This window comes from Solenopsis invicta, chromosome 12 (genome assembly GCF_016802725.1).
Source record: "Solenopsis invicta isolate M01_SB chromosome 12, UNIL_Sinv_3.0, whole genome shotgun sequence".
Taxonomy (NCBI): domain Eukaryota; kingdom Metazoa; phylum Arthropoda; class Insecta; order Hymenoptera; family Formicidae; genus Solenopsis; species Solenopsis invicta.
Window position 1 is genome coordinate 11,333,352 of NC_052675.1, and position 17,850 is coordinate 11,351,201.

At 32.2% G+C, this 17,850-nt stretch overlaps 3 protein-coding genes across 7 annotated transcripts in view; 2 read left to right on the forward strand and 1 right to left on the reverse strand.

Moving 5' to 3' along the window:
* Positions 1 to 7,743, forward strand: part of LOC105199374 (CCR4-NOT transcription complex subunit 6-like) — a 513,220-nt gene extending 505,477 nt beyond the window's left edge. For both annotated transcript variants that reach the window (XM_039455717.1, XM_011166454.3), the window contains exons 7-10: positions 2,662 to 2,892; positions 3,024 to 3,201; positions 3,294 to 3,433; positions 3,522 to 7,743. In XM_039455717.1, the coding sequence (XP_039311651.1) occupies positions 2,662 to 2,892; positions 3,024 to 3,201; positions 3,294 to 3,433; positions 3,522 to 3,598 (626 nt within the window). In that variant the 3' untranslated portion in view covers positions 3,599 to 7,743. The remainder of the gene's footprint in view (positions 1 to 2,661; positions 2,893 to 3,023; positions 3,202 to 3,293; positions 3,434 to 3,521) is intronic.
* LOC105199373 (protein YIPF5) lies at positions 530 to 2,329 on the forward strand. Its single transcript, XM_011166452.3, has 2 exons — positions 530 to 885; positions 1,172 to 2,329. The coding sequence occupies exons 1-2, from the start codon at positions 663 to 665 to the stop codon at positions 1,729 to 1,731; spliced, it is 783 nt and encodes a 260-aa protein (XP_011164754.1). The 5' UTR covers positions 530 to 662; the 3' UTR covers positions 1,732 to 2,329.
* Positions 7,744 to 10,931: 3,188 nt separating the features above from the next.
* LOC105199377 (28S ribosomal protein S24, mitochondrial) overlaps positions 10,932 to 17,850 on the reverse strand; it is a 47,788-nt gene continuing 40,869 nt past the window's right edge. Inside the window, exons 1-3 of one of the 4 annotated variants that reach the window (XM_011166459.3) lie at positions 12,033 to 12,178; positions 11,522 to 11,702; positions 10,932 to 11,444 (exon numbers count right to left, since the gene is read on the reverse strand). In XM_011166459.3, coding sequence (XP_011164761.2) covers positions 11,155 to 11,444; positions 11,522 to 11,702; positions 12,033 to 12,143 — 582 coding nt within the window. In that variant the 5' untranslated portion in view covers positions 12,144 to 12,178 and the 3' untranslated portion in view covers positions 10,932 to 11,154. Of the gene's footprint in view, positions 11,445 to 11,521; positions 11,703 to 11,842; positions 12,179 to 17,850 lie in introns of those variants that run through there. The other 3 variants (XM_011166460.2, XM_011166458.3, XM_039455718.1) reach the window with 3 other exon arrangements.

Below are 17,850 nucleotides of genomic sequence, written 5' to 3' on the forward strand. Positions count from 1 at the left end.
TAATATAAGTTAATTTAATCGAATTAATTTTTTTATGTAACTTTTAACGCAACTATATCAATTTTATATATAAATTTAATTTAATTTAGTTATAAAAGTTATTAATTTAGTCAATTTTGATAATTATATATTTAAAATTATTACTTATTATTAAAAATATTATTAAAAATAGAAAAAAAGGAAATAAAGAGAAAATAAAAATGAGTAAGAAATAAAAATAAAATGCAAGACACAAAAGGAAACAAATTATAGAAAAAGAAATATTCATAGAAGATGGATTTTAACAGTCACTGGAAAAAACGAGAAGAAATAATTCGAGAAATGAAAAAAATGTATAATGCAATAACATCACAGCTCACTTTTTATGCAATATACATATTGCATACATATTTATTCGAAAGAAGAATAGAGTACTTCTTCCTGAAGAAACGTATTTTTCCAAGATAAAAGAAAACTGTTGCTTACCGCGCGCTGCTAAAGAAGCACGCTGAAATACCGATTTTCTTTCGCGAATTCGCATTTTCGCAGTAGTTGGCAGTAGTGAGTCAACCTAACCTCTCGAATCTCCGTCACAGTGGATCGATGTGTTGTTTCGAGTTGCTCTAATCCAGGAACAACAAAATTCATTGAAGAAGAAGCAGAAACGCGATAACGACGACAAGATGTCGGGATACACCGGCCAGGACAACTATTGGACCCAGCCACCGCCTCCGCAAGGCCAGTTCAACTTCGATGCGTCCGGTTTCGGCCAACCTAACCAACAGTTTGAGTTCCAAACGTATGACCAGATGCCCGGCGAGTATTCGTACTCGCAGAAGAGCTTTTTGGACCCCACGCAAAGCCCCTATGGCGGCGAACTATACACGCAAGATGATTATGCGAAAGGTACAGAAAAAGATCGAGATGCGATTATCTAATCCTCGAGCTGGCAGAATGACCAATGCGTGCGTGACACGCGACAACTTTATAATGGAAGATGTTTTGGTATACACGGAAGTATGTAGCGTGTCGCTTGAATATGATTCGAAGAACATTTATTAAAATTCATTATTGTACAACGGAATAGACAGCCTGTTTATGTAGCTGTATTAAGACATCTGCTCGAGGATTTAAGATATCAATTATCTTATTGTGTAAGAAATTTTGGAGATTATTTGAGGTACTCTTTCAGGCACCACCGGTTTTGGGGAAGAGGAAGATGAGCCACCTTTGCTGGAAGAATTGGGTATCGATCCTGATCGAATAATACAAAAGACTCTAGCTGTGTTGAATCCATTCCACAGGAAAGGACAAATTGATGATGCAAATTACTTGCTGCAAGATTCGGATTTAGCAGGACCTGTAGCGTTTTGTTTGGTCCTCGCGGCGTTTCTTTTATTGGCTGGTTCAAAGGCACACTTTGGCTATGTATATGGATTGGCCATGACCTCCTGCATACTCATGTACATTCTACAATCCCTAATGAGTAGCAGCAGTAACATTACCCTATCATCTGTCGCATCTGTACTGGGCTATTGTTTGTTGCCTGTGGTTGTTCTGGCAGGCTTCGGTGTCTTCACCACATTGAAAGGTCCAATGGGCTTGATTCTTGCAATCCTGGCTGTTGCGTGGGCATCCCTCTCTGCTTCAAGGCTCTTCTCCACTATGTCGGGAGAGGAGGATCAGAAGCTTCTCATAGCATATCCATGTCTACTTCTCTATGGTGTATTCACATTGATAATTATATTTTAAGTAAGGAATCAATTGTATATACAAGTTTCACCCTTGAATCAAATAAACTCGAATCCGAGCAAAAAACTTATTTTGTTTACACGCAGATTGGTGCCAATATTTATGATGTAAAACGTGTTTATATTTTTATGATTTCATTCTTAGTAATAGTAAACTATGTTATTGATAGAGAGATTAGAATATATTGCTAATTAATTTCGTGGTATCTATACTTTTCTGAATTGTCTTAATAAGCATATTTTGGCAGATACGTTTATTTTAAGATGATAATGATAATGATAATGATGGTGATAATGATATGTTATTTAATGCAAACTTAGATTAAGCTATTTGTTACACTTTCTAAATAAAATTTATGATATTAATTAATCTAAGTATTGTCACTAGACCACAAAGCTAATTTGATTCTAATTATTACATGATAAATAATTTATAAAATAAAATATTTATTGTTAAAAATACAATACTTTTATATCTCCACTACTAATAATTTTAATTTGTATTTTTAAAACATACGTTTTTTTAAATTAGAAATGTATTTTTTACTTAGCACACGACGTGTAAAAACTTTGTAATAATAAATAGTCCAATTGCATACTATTTGAGAAAAATGATTAATTCAACAATATAAATATACATATCTTAAGATTTTAATAACGATTAAAAATACCTTAATATATCAAAATATTGTAATAAATTTACGCTAACCACACGAAATATATATTTTTTTATAATGTTACTGTAATGTTTATTATAATACATCCAAATAAATTGTCCAAATATGAAATAAAATACGAATTGTTTTATATTACCCACTCAATTCTTTTGACCTTAAATTCCTATCTGAAAAGATTTAAGATTCTAGAAAATTGATACGTGACGATACGTCATGCGCGTCGGAACATAGTTCGCATTTTCTTCTTTTTACAGGTGTTCCATCTGACCCGGCACAAGTGCAACAACCAATTTTAGTTTGTACGGCGCACATCCATTGGGATCCCGAATTCTGCGATGTAAAACTAATACAGACGATGATGCTGAGCAATGAATTACGTTCCATTTTGGACCAAGCTGGCCAGTCGTTTAGACCCGGTCACAAGCCTGACTCTTCCAACGTTCAACTGCTGCTTTGTGGCGACTTCAATTCTTTACCTGATTCTGGTAATATGTCTATTAGTAAACGTATACTCGTTAACTTTTTTTTTTATCAATATCTTGCATGTAATAATCAACAATAGATATGTGTATGAATTTGGTAAGATCTAAATTAATAATAAATATCGCTGGTGCAGGTGTGATTGAATTTCTTACATCCGGACGTGTGGCGGCCGATCATCGTGATTTTAAGGATTTAGCATACAAATCGAGTTTACAAAAGATCTCTGTCTGCGATAAATCCAACGAATTCACGCATTCTTTTAAGCTTGCATCTGCCTATAGTGAAGACATAATGCCCTACACCAATTACACGTAAATATAATTTTGTTATTTCTTTGCTTCAAAATATTTTATATGTGACACATAATATGTAGATATTTGACGTAATCGTTTTTTACTTTTAGATTCGAATTTAAAGGCATAATAGATTACATTTTTTATTCGAAACAAAGTATGGTGCCGTTGGGCCTTCTAGGTCCTTTGAGTCCAGAATGGTTTAAAGAGCATAAAGTAGTAGGATGCCCTCATCCCCATGTTCCATCGGGTGAGTTTTATCTTGTGTTTTACATCATATTCCATTCCACTATAGTATAGTTAAGAATAACTCCAACACTTCATGTTTCTTGTTTCAGATCACTTTCCTCTGTTAGTGGAGTTAGAAATGACACCGACAGTAGGAACAAGCAACGGTTTGATCTCACGCAGGTAGCAGCCGCTGCGATCTAGGCCCAAGTAACCGTAAGAAGGCGAGGAATCAATAACGAAGATAAAAAGCGAAAAAAAAAAGGATTTGCATCACTTCTTCTCTACTTCTGGCTCTAGCAATATCACTCGCATTACTCTTATTACAATAGCGAATGTTACACACACATATACACACACACACACACACACACACACGCACGCGCACACACACACACACACACACACACACACAAATACTCCATACATTGCCGCACATTCAACCAACAGCGATCGCTGTCGACGCGATATACCGACGAACATACAATTCTAACGACCAGGTGAAGGGAGCCGTGTTGTAATGCGTTTAGCTAGCCCATGTATAGTGTATTGCATTTTTAAGAACTATCTTATTCCCATGCCTAAAGATTATTGTAATCTCTCTATTTACCATCGTAATATGTGTAGATACCTATTTTCCTACAAAAAGAAAACGTAAAGAAAATGAAAATGACGATATTCCGATCAAGAAGCCTCTGTGATATCGATTTAACACAATTGGATCAAATTCACACATTTATTAGTAAATGAAACTAGTAGCGGTATACTAGAGAGAGAGCAAGAGAGAGACATATACCTTAAAAGAAATTTCCCTTCGTCCCTTCCTAAATGTCATTACAACATTCTCCAAGCCAATCTTTTGATAAGAATGCTGCCATCCACACAATGAGAAAAAAAGAAAAAAAATTGTATTTTTAAACGAGACAAAAACGAAAAAAAAAAAAGATATGAAAACATACATGCTATACTGGGCTGTGCGAAGTGATTGGAGTGATCGACTTAAAACAATTTCAATGCAAGTACAAATCTGTTCTTATTGGCCACGTATATATAATATGGTAATGTTATATAAGGAAAACAAGAAAACATATATAGATGATATTGTAGCGGGTGTATTTGTAAGTATGATGTAATGTAATGATGTTCATCACACACGTCTGTCATAACATCAAGTGAGATCAGTTCAACATTCGCCCCACACTTTAGGTATCCACTCGAGTCCAATTAATGTACATGTGCTCTATATCACAATCTACTACTTGTTAATTCAGTTGCCGCCGAGGGAGAATTTTTTTTTATACAATCGCGCGCGAGTGTCTTCGCGTTCTTTCCGCCACTGCATTTCTATTCACGTGACATCTTACTTATTCTTAGTCGCAACTACCAAAAAAGAAAATTGTGTAGGCTCTAATTATTTTAGTTATAGAAAATCTACTAGACTACAGTTTTTAACAATTATTATGAAATATAGGCAATACTTTATATACGTTATTCCGGTGCAAATGTGTTGCATGCGCGTTAAATATTTCTCTCCGGATTTATTTCATTTGCAACTTTTGATTATAAACGTGCAATCTGTATTTACAACACTTTACACACAGATATACACTGATTCGCTGAAAGTGAATTTTATTGAAATAAGGACGACGCGACACCTTTTTTTATATTGCTGTATATAATCTATTCTTCAATTTTATCTCTTGCAGCAATAGTTAATATCCAGATCTTAGGATTGTAGATATAATTTTTCTTATGTATGTGTTGTAAATATGATGATGGGATTTTGCAATTAATATACAGCTTCATTCTTTGCTTTAAAGAGCACATAATGGAAATTTGTATTAAATAATTTAATATGCACATGCATTTGTATTCTGTAATACTGTGTTACAGAATTCACGACATGCTTTGTATATCATTTTTTAGTTCTCTCAAAATTCTTCCTTAAGATGCAAAAATACTTAAATTATTTGTGTATCAATTGTATATGTGCAGATCTCATAAAATATTTTTTAAGTTTTTATAATGTGCGATAAAGAATGTGTAATTATAGTCGCATTGATTCACAAAGCAGGCTAAACGCCAATGTAAACGGTATCGATCAGGAAGATACGTAAGTTTATGCACAATTATATATTATAAATATTTTATGCTTATTGTAGTATAGTAAATTGATCTCGTTACACGGCACAATGATTAAGAACAAATTTTCCATTTGAAAGAGCGAAGGTTTTTAGTTTGTACGTTAATTCGAGATTCCAACAACTGAATTATACAAGTAAAAGATTAGTTTATCAAAGACATGTGTGTAGTAAATGTTGTATAAAGTAGGTAATATTACGCTATAGTTTTAATTATCTCGTTGAGAGAAAAGAGGCGGCATCTCTTTGGTATTTGTATATTCCTTCGTATTAAGCATGTTTTCACATGGCAAACGAATGACGTGATGTATTAAAAATCAATTGCCGGCTGCTCTGGGCCTAATTTAAAACCGTCGGAACAAAGATAAGATGAGAATGGTGAGAAGATGAGATGGCGAATTTTTTTTCCGATAATAAAATATCTGGAAAAATCTTGTAATTTGTGCTATTTTATAAAAAGTAAAAAGAACAATGATATCATATAACGATAATTTTTAACTCGCTCCTCTTTTAATATTATGCTGTATCACGTAGCAAAGAAAAATTAGTACAATTCGTAATATCTCTTAACTAGTATATCAAAGTGTGGAAATGTATTTTGCAGCATGAAAGTACCTATGTTTCCTTCGCGGTAAATGGAATCTTTCGTGACAAATTTAGCAGTCATTGACGTGCGAAAATTCTTCGGATTAGAAGCGAATTACGATTTTTTTGCAAAAAAATTTGTTATCCCCAACAGTTACAGGATATAACGGGAAAAATCACAATTTTACCAGCAGTATTTGAGATCGCATGGGTATTTTCATCGCTTCGTCCGTAAAGATCACTCTGTAATTGTCTCCTAATCTATTCTAGCGAAGAAAAAAGAAAACGGAAAAAAACATGGGTGTATACGTTGTATATCGATCGCTATTCGATTCTTTTTTAAATACGTGGATACACAGATTGCGTTTTAGGGTAAATGTAACGATTAATTGTAATACGTGCGAACGGAAAAGCAAGACGTTGGGACTTTGTCGGATCGGTCTCCGACGCGTAATAAAATCGTTTTCGTAAAAAAAAAGATGATGAATGGGTAAAACGTGCGGGTACGGGCACACATACAGCGGCATACTTTGTGAACGGAAAAGCAAGTCGGGTAACACAAACCACATCGTGCTCTCATGCATTTTTGGCTGTCGCGCGAAGCCGCCTACGCTATAGTATTTCAAATATATTAGCTTTGAAGTAACGGAAGCTCTTGAGAAGATTAATTGATTCAGATAATGTATACTTTAACTTAGATAATACGGGCACTTATGTCGCATTCGTCGAACGTGATGATTTTGCAAAACGACGATCCTTAGCCAATCTTGAAATTAAATGTTTACTGACATCACAGGAAGAAACTGACGAACCGATTCTTTTTTTAATGAACAAAAATACCAATTGTGGTATCAATTGTGAGAAACATATTTCGTGCAATTGACTTGAATAAGAAGGACATCTATCCAACCAAATTTTATAGATATTACTTCTCTGCACGATATTGTAATGATATTTGACTATATTTGCCCGCTTTATCATCTTTTCGATCAGAATGAGTCCATTTGAAACTGATATATTGAAATGTAATCCAACTTGAATTCGTTGAGTCAGTCAGTGTGGATTCGTGTCTTACGGGTATAAGTATTATCGCGCTATTACGTCGTTTCTGAAATCATCGCTTTCTCAAAACGCTAATAATTGTTCAATGAAGAATAATTTTATCATGCACGATCAACACTCGAAAATCATTGCGAAAAAAGTGCAACGTTTAACGATGGATTTGTATCACGAGAAAAATTTTACGCTATAACATTATCTTATAATTAGGATAACATGTTCTCTTGTTTTTTCTGCAAGGCATATATAGCGACAATTTAAGGGAATTATGCATATGTACTGTAACGAAAGTTTGATGAATCCTGATTGAATTTAGTTTTCTTTCCTCCTCCCCACGATCGATGTCGGGCGGCAAATTGTACATACGTTTTTTTATTGACGTCGTTCGCGAGAATTTTGTAAAATTTCACGCACGTAATATTAATAAACTCAATAAGCTTTAGATATCGTACTGAAATAATGCGTGATGCGTATTATATAAAGTAGATATAATGGATCTATATATTTCAGAATAAGTTGATTAAAGTCACAATTGCATTGCTACATATCACGGCACATTCGATTTATTACTTTCAAATAATTAAGTAATCACATTACAAGGATCATTGTGACGATATTTTTAATTGGCTGTGCTATTTATATAAATTAAATGCAATTTATTGTCATTGAATTGTAAAATTTACCAAAATTTTACGACAATAGATGCAACAATGTTTTATTGTAGCATTATTAAAATTTAGTCTGTTCCTGAACAATGTTCATGAATAATACATTTTGTTTCTATGATATAAATATTGATAGACGTCACTAGCGAGAGGAATAAGATATTTATCTTAAACTTGACAATAAATGGATAGTTCTTTCAGACTATCTTTCTATTATTTAATAGATTTCAATAAAAAAAAATGCTTCATAGTGCTCTTACAGTGTCGGTGACAGGCTACTGGGCCTATGTCATTTTACTTCAAACATATTTCATAAGAAACTCATATTATTCTATTCTCTCTCTTTGTTTTTATTTGCAAAAATGAAATTGTGATTTGCATAGTCATATAATCTCGTAAAAGACAGTAGTTTTTACTCTTATCAATATTCTCCAATAGTATTGAAAATTTCCATTCCAAAAGAAAAATTTATAAAGTGCCAATCTCGTGAATGATGCATTTTGACACGCTGTATTATCGGAAATTGTAATAGCATTTGTGAGAAAGCGTGATGAAGTCTATAGTTTCATAGTATTATATTATATATATATATATACGGCTCTAAACTCTGAAAATCCGAATTCGATAAAAACGTCGTATTGAAACTAGTATTATTGCCGATTAAACGATCAAGTGATTAACAAGGATTCATCAAACTCTGTAGCGTAACATAATAATAACGTAATCATTAATTAATACGTTGTCAAGAAACCGCTAAATTGCTTTAAATCAAGCTAGTGAGGGAAAACACCATTTAAGCTTCTAAGAAAGTCTCGAATAATGCATTACACATGTTTCTCTGAATACATTAATTTTCAATATTCTGAGCTCCTACAGCAGTTCAAATTTTAGTTATCTTTTTTTTTAGATATTACTTAACATTAAGTAGGTATTTTTTACTTGAATTGATGGATATAGCGACTTTTTAAAGTCTTGTACAATGTGAACGCTGTGTTCTATTGCTTTTGGAGTGTTTAGCTATACTTTCAATATAATTAGGATTAGTGCCCGCGATTCTCTCCATAAATGCACGGATACATTACATATAACTTAAGAATATATATAAATATATAAACATAAAAAGGGACGCTGTACGCGCAATTTGACATAGAATAATACGTCATTGTCGCTCTCGTAAATTCAATAGTTTTTGCAAATATTTATCGAAATCAGAGTATCATAAATAAATTCTCTTACTAATATCATTACTTTTAATTTCTGGTAACTAATAAACTTATAAATAATTATGATTACAAATAATTCTATCAATATTGTAATATAATATTGCATTAATGTGTACATTATTACTATAGTAGAATATATAATATAATATTATATATGCTACTATCGATACAGTGATAATTAAAAAATATGTATCATATAACATATATGTACATGTTATATGATATATATATATATATATATATATATATGTGTGTGTGTGTATGTATATATATATATACATACACACACACACACACACACACACACACACACACACACGTAATATGATTAATGTAATATTATAATAGGATTTTACATGGTTAATTTTTATGAATATCGCTAGTCAGTAAACATGTAATGTTTCTGACAATGAATAATAAAATATCTGATAAAATATTACAATTACTAAAACTTATATTTAATATCTGGAAATTTTGAGCGATATATATTCTATCGTAAGCAACGAAACATGATGTATGATTTTACTGTAAATTTTACATTTTTTACTTGAAAAAATGCATTGAGAAAGTTATTATTCTATATAGTATTGCGATATAGCGTCAAAATTTGACTTCCATAGTTAAGAAGACTAAGTTGTACTAGAATATGAAGAAAGAATAAGACGAGCACAGCACATTTCAGCCTGTACTTTTATAAAAAGATCGATCAAAAAAATTCGTAGACATTGAAACACAATTGTTGCGTCCATCATATAAGATCAATTACATCTCCGCGTTTAAAAATTCGCGATTTCAATCAGGTCTCGTGTAAGCTGTCTCTCTCCCTCTCTCTCCCAGAGAATCTACCATTCGTACAAAAAAATTTCTCATCCTTTAAAGGAATTTATTACTTGATCCTCATATAAAGTTAAGCTTTAATTGGCAAAAAATTGTATAATAAAAAATTATGTTATAAAAATAATTTTATTTGTATTTGAGATTAAATTCACATCGCGTTACTTTATAATAAGTTAATTTGTATATAATATGTTTAATTTATATGTAGTATTAATGTACGAGTATAAAATAATGTATTAATTTGTTTTGCCGAAGTACGTTTCCAGAATAATGTATGAAAAAGTGATTTCATCTTAAGCATATTCAATGCAGCTCTGTGATTACATCGTCACATTAATATTAACGTACGCATACTACACGCTTTTTTTTTATTTTGTAACATTCAGTTAATCATAATTATTAATAATAATTCGATTAATGATTTGTAACAGTACATAACGGTAAATCAAGGAAAATGTAGAATGGATATCAAGTAATAATATTCTTCTTTATCACACAAACACATACATGTAGAATGTTATAATACTCAATAAGGAGCGAATAAAAGTACAAATGCAGCAGGAGAGAGCTACACGATCCTGATCGAACGCCAAACGAATACATAAGAGTTGTAAGCATCATGAAGGGAAGAGAGAGTGTGGTCTTTAGTAGGGAATATGTAACATTATTATACTGTGTTACGTTTGAATGCTCTGCTCTCAAATCTCCTTTTTCAGTTTTACTTGAACAAATCTTTCGCGGGATACGATGTATGATTTCTCTTCTATCATAAAGATGCAATGATTGTATATGGGCTGCGTTTGAGTCATGATCGAATGTACCGATTTATTATAAGTAATGCAAAATAAATGGATGACATGCAAAAAATAAAAATTAAAAAAGTTGCAATTTTTTTTACTAGATCCCTACAAAAAAACAAGTTTATGCAATATTAAATAGGCTTGTTTGCATCAATGTAAATTATTAGGTGGGACGGTTAAGTATTAGAACTAGAAAAAGATAAAGTTAAGTTAGTACTAACAGACCTTAATTATTTAAGCATATTACGTATATATAATACACATACTTCTCAAGTATATTGCTATAATTAAAATATATTTGAATAAAATAACAGTTAAATTGTAATATAATCGCACTGTGTTAAGAATGTTACACAGAATCAAGCGTAACAATGAGAATTATTATAAAATCTAGTTTATTAACAGGAATCTAGTTTATATTTACATATGATTCCTATATATATTTAATTATCGTCTCTTTTTTATTATTAATCGTAACCAATTCCACTTTAACAGGACATTGAAGCCAATAACTCAGAAGTTCCTCAGTATAGCCAGTTAAGAAATATATTTTGGTAGGCGCTAAAGTACGAGTGATGAGTCCAGCTATCCTAATAATATTGTGTTGCCGTTTAATGATGACTTCACTCGCGAATAAATTGTGCCACGTTCCTGTCATGAACTGTCGAATAAACATATCTTCTACAGCTGTCTCAGATGGCCTGTTACCATCCTTTATATTCGCTGAAAGAACCAGTGTAATTGATAAAACTGCAAGAGACTGAAACACATGTTTCTCATTAAAGAAAAACACAACATACAAGTATTCCAGGAATTCCAGGATTTCCTGTGAGCGATGTAATGAGGTGGATTAGCCATTTCGTATGTCAGCGGCTTGTCTCTGTTGATTGTGATTTTATAGCGTCCGGATTGTACCTTACTGACTACTGTGCTCGTGTGGAAATGCCTTTGCATAAGTGTTTGTTGTACAGCCGGTAACATCTGAGGACGATAGTAAAATAGTCGTTATACACGTTTTCCTAATAATTCAGTTTTTAATATAAGAAACTGATATTTGTGCTGATGAAAAGTTTAAAGACAGGTTATAACGGATAGATTTAATTAGTCAATTAGTTGATTACACTGCAATTTGCGGAAGCGAATTTAAATACATTTCTCATGTGTTCCAGTAGAACCATTTTGCTATGCAATCCTTGGCTGCAATTTGTGATTAATCTACTAGAAGCTAATTCAATTCGTTTGCTGCGATGTTACAATAACGCTGAAGAAATAAGAGGTTAACATCACAACCAGTATTGCCAACGTCACCACCTGAAACGAATATCGCAGTACACTCGGCATCGTCAGAGAGGAACCTGAGAGCGGCCACGGCGGCCTTTTTCCTATAACGCTTCGAAACTCCCGTACACTAGTGACGCACATCTATTCTGGTCATAATGGGAACTACGTGTCACATCCATTTTGCAACCCGCCATTAAAAACAGTGTGGATGTTAGCACGGACAACAACCCACATCCATCTCTCGAGAAATGGATGTAGGTTGTTGTCCGTGCTAACATCCATTTTGCTGCAAATAAAATCTGACGCGTATCGCGGATGTTGCATCCAGAACAGGGGTCCAGAATGTGCACAAATGATTAATTACGTCTACTTTCGCGTAATTATTTATTTATTATAGTCTGAATTATTTACATTAACATTAATATTAATACATATCAATACGTTTATGCCCATATTTTGCACAATCATATTTTTACTTAAAAAAGATGTTTAATAGTAACAGAGAGAATTTGGTTCTTTAATAAACATTCATTTTACGCATACTTAAAAAATAATTGTAATTAACATCGCATCATATGATGAAGAAGAAATAAATGTCTTTCCACGAATAAATATACCATCTTTTTATTTTTACATAATTCTTTATTATTTAAATGTCTTCAAATTATGCTTTTGAAAAAATTAGTTTTTTTAATTTTTTTAAATCTTGACGAAACTCTCTCTCACTCTTTCTCTCTTTCTCTCTTTCTCTTTTAACGTGATTGTCCTTTAATTGTTTAGGCCTTCAGTTAGAGAGAGAAAGCATCGTGGTGATAGACATGAGCAAGCGGCGATGTTATCTCTATGGATACCCTCCTCTTCACTCCCCTCTCAACGCCAAATGTTTTCCGTGCTACGTTTAGGCCGTAAAATTCAGAAAGAGAATTTCGGACAATTTCTGCGCAGGGACGTAGAGAGACTAGAAAGCGCCCACTCTTTTTTTATTATGTTACAATGGCATATACATGCATACGCATGATTTACAAATGACAATACGCCCGATTAATATGGCACAATAAATAATAATAATAATAATAATAATAATAATAATAATAATAATAATAATGTAATAAAAATCAATTAAATATATGGATACTTGAGTATTATTTTTATTCTCTAACTTATAAACGTGAAGATTATTGATCTGATTTTAATACAACCTTTCAACAGTTTTTACGAAATATCACGCAAAGATTAATCAAAACTTTACAAAAAAAAATTAATAAAGAATTATATAATAATATACGATATAAGGTATTAAAGTGTTAATCAGTAAAGTAACGGATTTTAATCAAATTCTTCTCGATATTAATCGATGGCAATTGTGGAAATGATGGAAATAGGATGGCAATGGGATGGAAATATTGGAATGAATGCAATGATGTTAATGGAATGGCAATAATGGAAATGATGACAATGACAATATATATAGCCTGACGGCAATGACGGCAATGGTGGAAATGATGGCAATTATGACAATGTTCTCGATGTTAATGATGGCAATGGAATGGCAATATGGAAATAGAATTGCATAATGAAATGAATGCAATGATGGAAATGTTATCAAAAAAATGGCAATGATGGCAATAATAAAAATGGTGGCAATGTCGGCAGTGGCAGCAATGGCGTAATAATAATGGCACTGATGAAAATGGGATGACAATCTATGGGATGACTATCTCTGTGTTCTGATAGCCCACAGAAGAGATATAACTTTTATCATGATGTATCGAATCGCTGAACTGAAAAAGGAAAGACTTATATCAGGCAAATTTCGAAATTTTTGAGTAAAATTTTTTTTGCGAATTTCTCCAATATCTCTGTGTTCTGATAGCCCCGAGATGAGTTCTAACTTTTATCATGATGTATCGAATCGCTGAACTGAAACAGGAAAGACTAATATCAGGCAAATTTCGAAATCTTTGAGTAAAATTTTTTTTGCTAATTTCTCCAATATCTGTGTGTTCTGATAGCCCCGAGAAGAGTTATAACATTTATCATAATGGATCGAATCGCTAAAGTAAAAGACGAAAGGGTAATATCAGTCAAAGTTCGAAATGTTTTAGTAAAACTGGTTTTTTTGCGAATTTCTCCAATATCTCTGTGTTCTGATAGCCCACAGAAGAGATATAACTTTTATCATGATGTATCGAATCGCTGAATTGAAAATGGAAAGACTTATATCAGGCAAATTACGAAAATTTGAGTAAAATTTTTTTTGAAAATTTCTCAAATATCTCTGTGTTCTGATAGCCCCGAGAAGAGTTATAACATTTATCATAATGGATCGAATCGCTAAAGTAAAAGACGAGAGAGTTATATCAGTCAAAGTTCGAAATTTTTTAGTAAAATTGGTTTTTTTGCGAATTTCTCCAATATCTCTGTGTTCTGATAGCCCACAGAAGAGATTTAACTTTTATCATGATGTATCGAATCGCTGAACTGAAATAGGAAAGACTTATATCAGGCAAATTTCGAAATTTTTGAGTAAAATCTTTCTTGCGAATTTTTCCAATATCTCTGTGTTCTGATAGCCCGGAGAAGAGTTTTAACTTTTATCATAATGGATCGAATCGCTAAAGTGAAAGACGAAAGAGTTATATCAGTCAAAGTTCGAAATTTTTGAGTAAAATTGTTTTTTTTCCGAATTTCTTCAATATCTCTGTGTTCTGATAGCCCACAGAAGAGATATAACTTTTATCATGATGTATCGAATCGCTGAACTGAAAAAGGAAAGACTTATATCAGGCAAATTTCGAAATTTTTGAGTAAAATTTTATTGCGAATTTCTCCAATATCTCTGTGTTCTGATAGCCCCGCGAAGAGTTCTGACTTTTATCATAATGGATCGAATCGCTAAAGTAAAAGACGAGAGAGTTATATCAGTCAAAGTCCGAAATTTTTTAGTAAAATTGGTTTTTTTGCGAATTTCTCCAATATCTCTGTGTTCTGATAGCCCACAGAAGAGATATAACTTTTATCATGATGTATCGAATCGCTGAACTGAAATAGGAAAGACTTATATCAGGCAAATTTCGAAATGTTTGAGTAAAATCTTTCTTGCGAATTTTTCCAATATCTCTGTGTTCTGATAGCCCGGAGAAGAGTTCTAACTTTTATCATAATGGATCTAATCGCTTATTATAATGGATCGAATCGCTAAAGTAAAAGACGAAAGAGATATATCAGTCAAAGTCCGAAATTTAGATTAAAATTGGTTTTTTTTCCGAATTTCTCCAATACTCTGTGTTCTGATAGCCCCACCAGAAGAGATATTAAAGTTTATCATGATGTATCGAATCGCTGAACTGAAACTAGGCAAAGACTTATATATAAGGCAAATTTCGAAAATTTTGAGTAAAATTTTTTTTGCGATTTTCCTTATTATCTCTGTGTTCTTATAGCTCCCAGAAGAGTAATAACATTTATCATAACGGATCGAATCGCTAAAGTTAAAGACGAAAGAGTTATATCAGTCAAAGTCCGAAATTTTTTAGTAAAATTGGTTTTTTGCGAATTTCTCCAATATCTCTGTGTTCTCATAGCCCACAAGAAGAAGATGTAACTTTTTCATATGTAAATCGATCGCTAAACTGAAATAGGAAAGACTTATATCAGGCAAATTTCAGAAATCTTTGAAGTAAAATTTTTTTTGCTAATTTCTCCAATATCTCTAGGTGTTCTGATAGCCCCGAGGAACAGTTTCGAACCTTTTTATTCATAATAGCATCGGAACGCTAAAAGTAAAAGACGAGAAGCTTATATCAGTCAAAGTCCGAAATTTTTAGTAAAATTGGTTTTTTTCCGAATTTCTCTAATATCTCTGTGTTCTGATAGCCCACAGAAGAGATATAACTTTTATCATGATTTATCGAATCGCTGAACTGAAATAGGAAAGACTTATATCAGGCAAATTTCGAAATTTTTGATTAAAATTTTTTTTGCTAATTTCTCCAATATCTGTGCGTTCTGATACCCTCGAGAAGAGTTATAACATTTATCATAATGGATCGAATCGCTAAAGTTAAAGACGAAAGAGTTATATCAGTCAAAGTTCGAAATGTTTTAGTAAAATTGGTTTTTTTGCGAATTTCTCCAATATCTCTGTGTTCTGATAGCCCACAGAAGAGATATAACTTTTATCATGATGTTTCGAATCGCTGAACTAAAAATGGAAAGACTTATATCAGGCAAATTTCGAAATTTTTGAGTAAAAATTTTTTTTGCTAATTTCTCCAATATCTGTGTGTTCTGATAGCCCTGAGAAGAGTTATAACATTTATCATAATGGATCGAATCGCTAAAGTTAAAGACGAAAGAGTTATATCAGTCAAAGTTCGAAATGTTTTAGTAAAATTGGATTTTTTCCGAATTTCTCCAATATCTCTGTGTTCTGATAGCCCCCGAAGAGTTATAACTTTTCTCATGATGGATCGAATCGGTAAAATGAAAAACGAAAGACTTATATATCAGTCAAAGTCCGAAATTTTTTTAGTAAAATTGGATTTTTGCGAATTTCCTCCAAATATGCTCTGTGTTCTGATACCCACAGGAAAGAAGGATATAACATTTATCATGCATGTCATCGAACGCTTGAACTGAAATAGGAAAGACTTATATCAGGCAAATTTCGAAATTTTTGAGTAAAATTTTTTTTGCTAATTTCTCCAATATCTGTGTGTTCTGATAGCCTCGAGAAGAGTTATAACATTTATCATAATGGATCGATTCGCTAAAGTTAAAGACGAAAGAGTTATATCAGTCAAAGTTCGAAATGTTTTACTAAAATTGGATTTTTTGGGAATTTCTCCAATATCTTTGTGTTCTGATAGCCCACAGAAGAGATATAACTTTTATCATGATGTTTCGAATCGCTGAACTAAAAATGGAAAGACTTATATCAGGCAAATTTCGAAATTTTTGAGTAAAATTTTTTTTGCAAATTTTCCCAATATCTCTGTGTTCTGATAGCCCCGAGAAGAGTTACAACATTTATCATAATAGATCGAATCGCTAAAGTAAAAGACGAAGAAGTTATATCAGTCAAAGTTCGAAACATTTTATTAAAAATGGTTTTTTTTTTTGCGAATTTCTCCAATATCTCTGTGTTCTTATAGGCCCACAGAAGAGATATAAACTTTTATCATGAATGTATCGAATCGCTGAACTGAAATAGGAAAGACTTATATCAGGCAAATTTCGACAATTTTTGAGTAAAATTTTTTTTGCTAATTTCTCCAATATCTGTGTGTTCTGATAGCCTCGAGAAGAGTTATAACATTTATCATAATGGATCGAATCGCTAAAGTTAAAGACGAAAGAGTTATATCAGACAAAGTTCGAAATGTTTTACTAAAATTCGATTTTTTGGGAATTTCTCCAATATCTTTGTGTTCTGATAGCCCACAGAAGAGATATAACTTTTATCATGATGTTTCGAATCGCTGAACTGAAAATGGAAAGACTTATATCAGGCAAATTTCGAAATTTTTGAGTAAAAATTTTTTTTGCTAATTTCTCCAATATCTGTGTGTTCTGATAGCCCTGAGAAGAGTTATAACATTTATCATAATGGATCGAATCGCTAAAGTTAAAGACGAAAGAGTTATATCAGTCAAAGTTCGAAATGTTTTAGTAAAATTGGATTTTTTGCGAATTTCTCCAATATCTCTGTGTTCTGATAGCCCACAGAAGAGATATAACTTTTATCATGATGTATCGAATCGCTGAACTGAAATAGGAAAGACTTATATCAGGCAAATTTCGAAATTTTTGATTAAAATTTTTTTTGCTAATTTCTCCAATATCT

Excerpts from the sequence above, each read along its gene's own strand:
- LOC105199373 (XM_011166452.3), top strand. The coding sequence starts at position 663 with ATGTCGGGATACACCGGCCAGGACAACTATTGGACCCAGCCACCGCCT. Across the intron at positions 886-1,171 it reads GCAAGATGATTATGCGAAAG|GCACCACCGGTTTTGGGGAA; the intron begins GTACAGAAAAAG and ends GTACTCTTTCAG.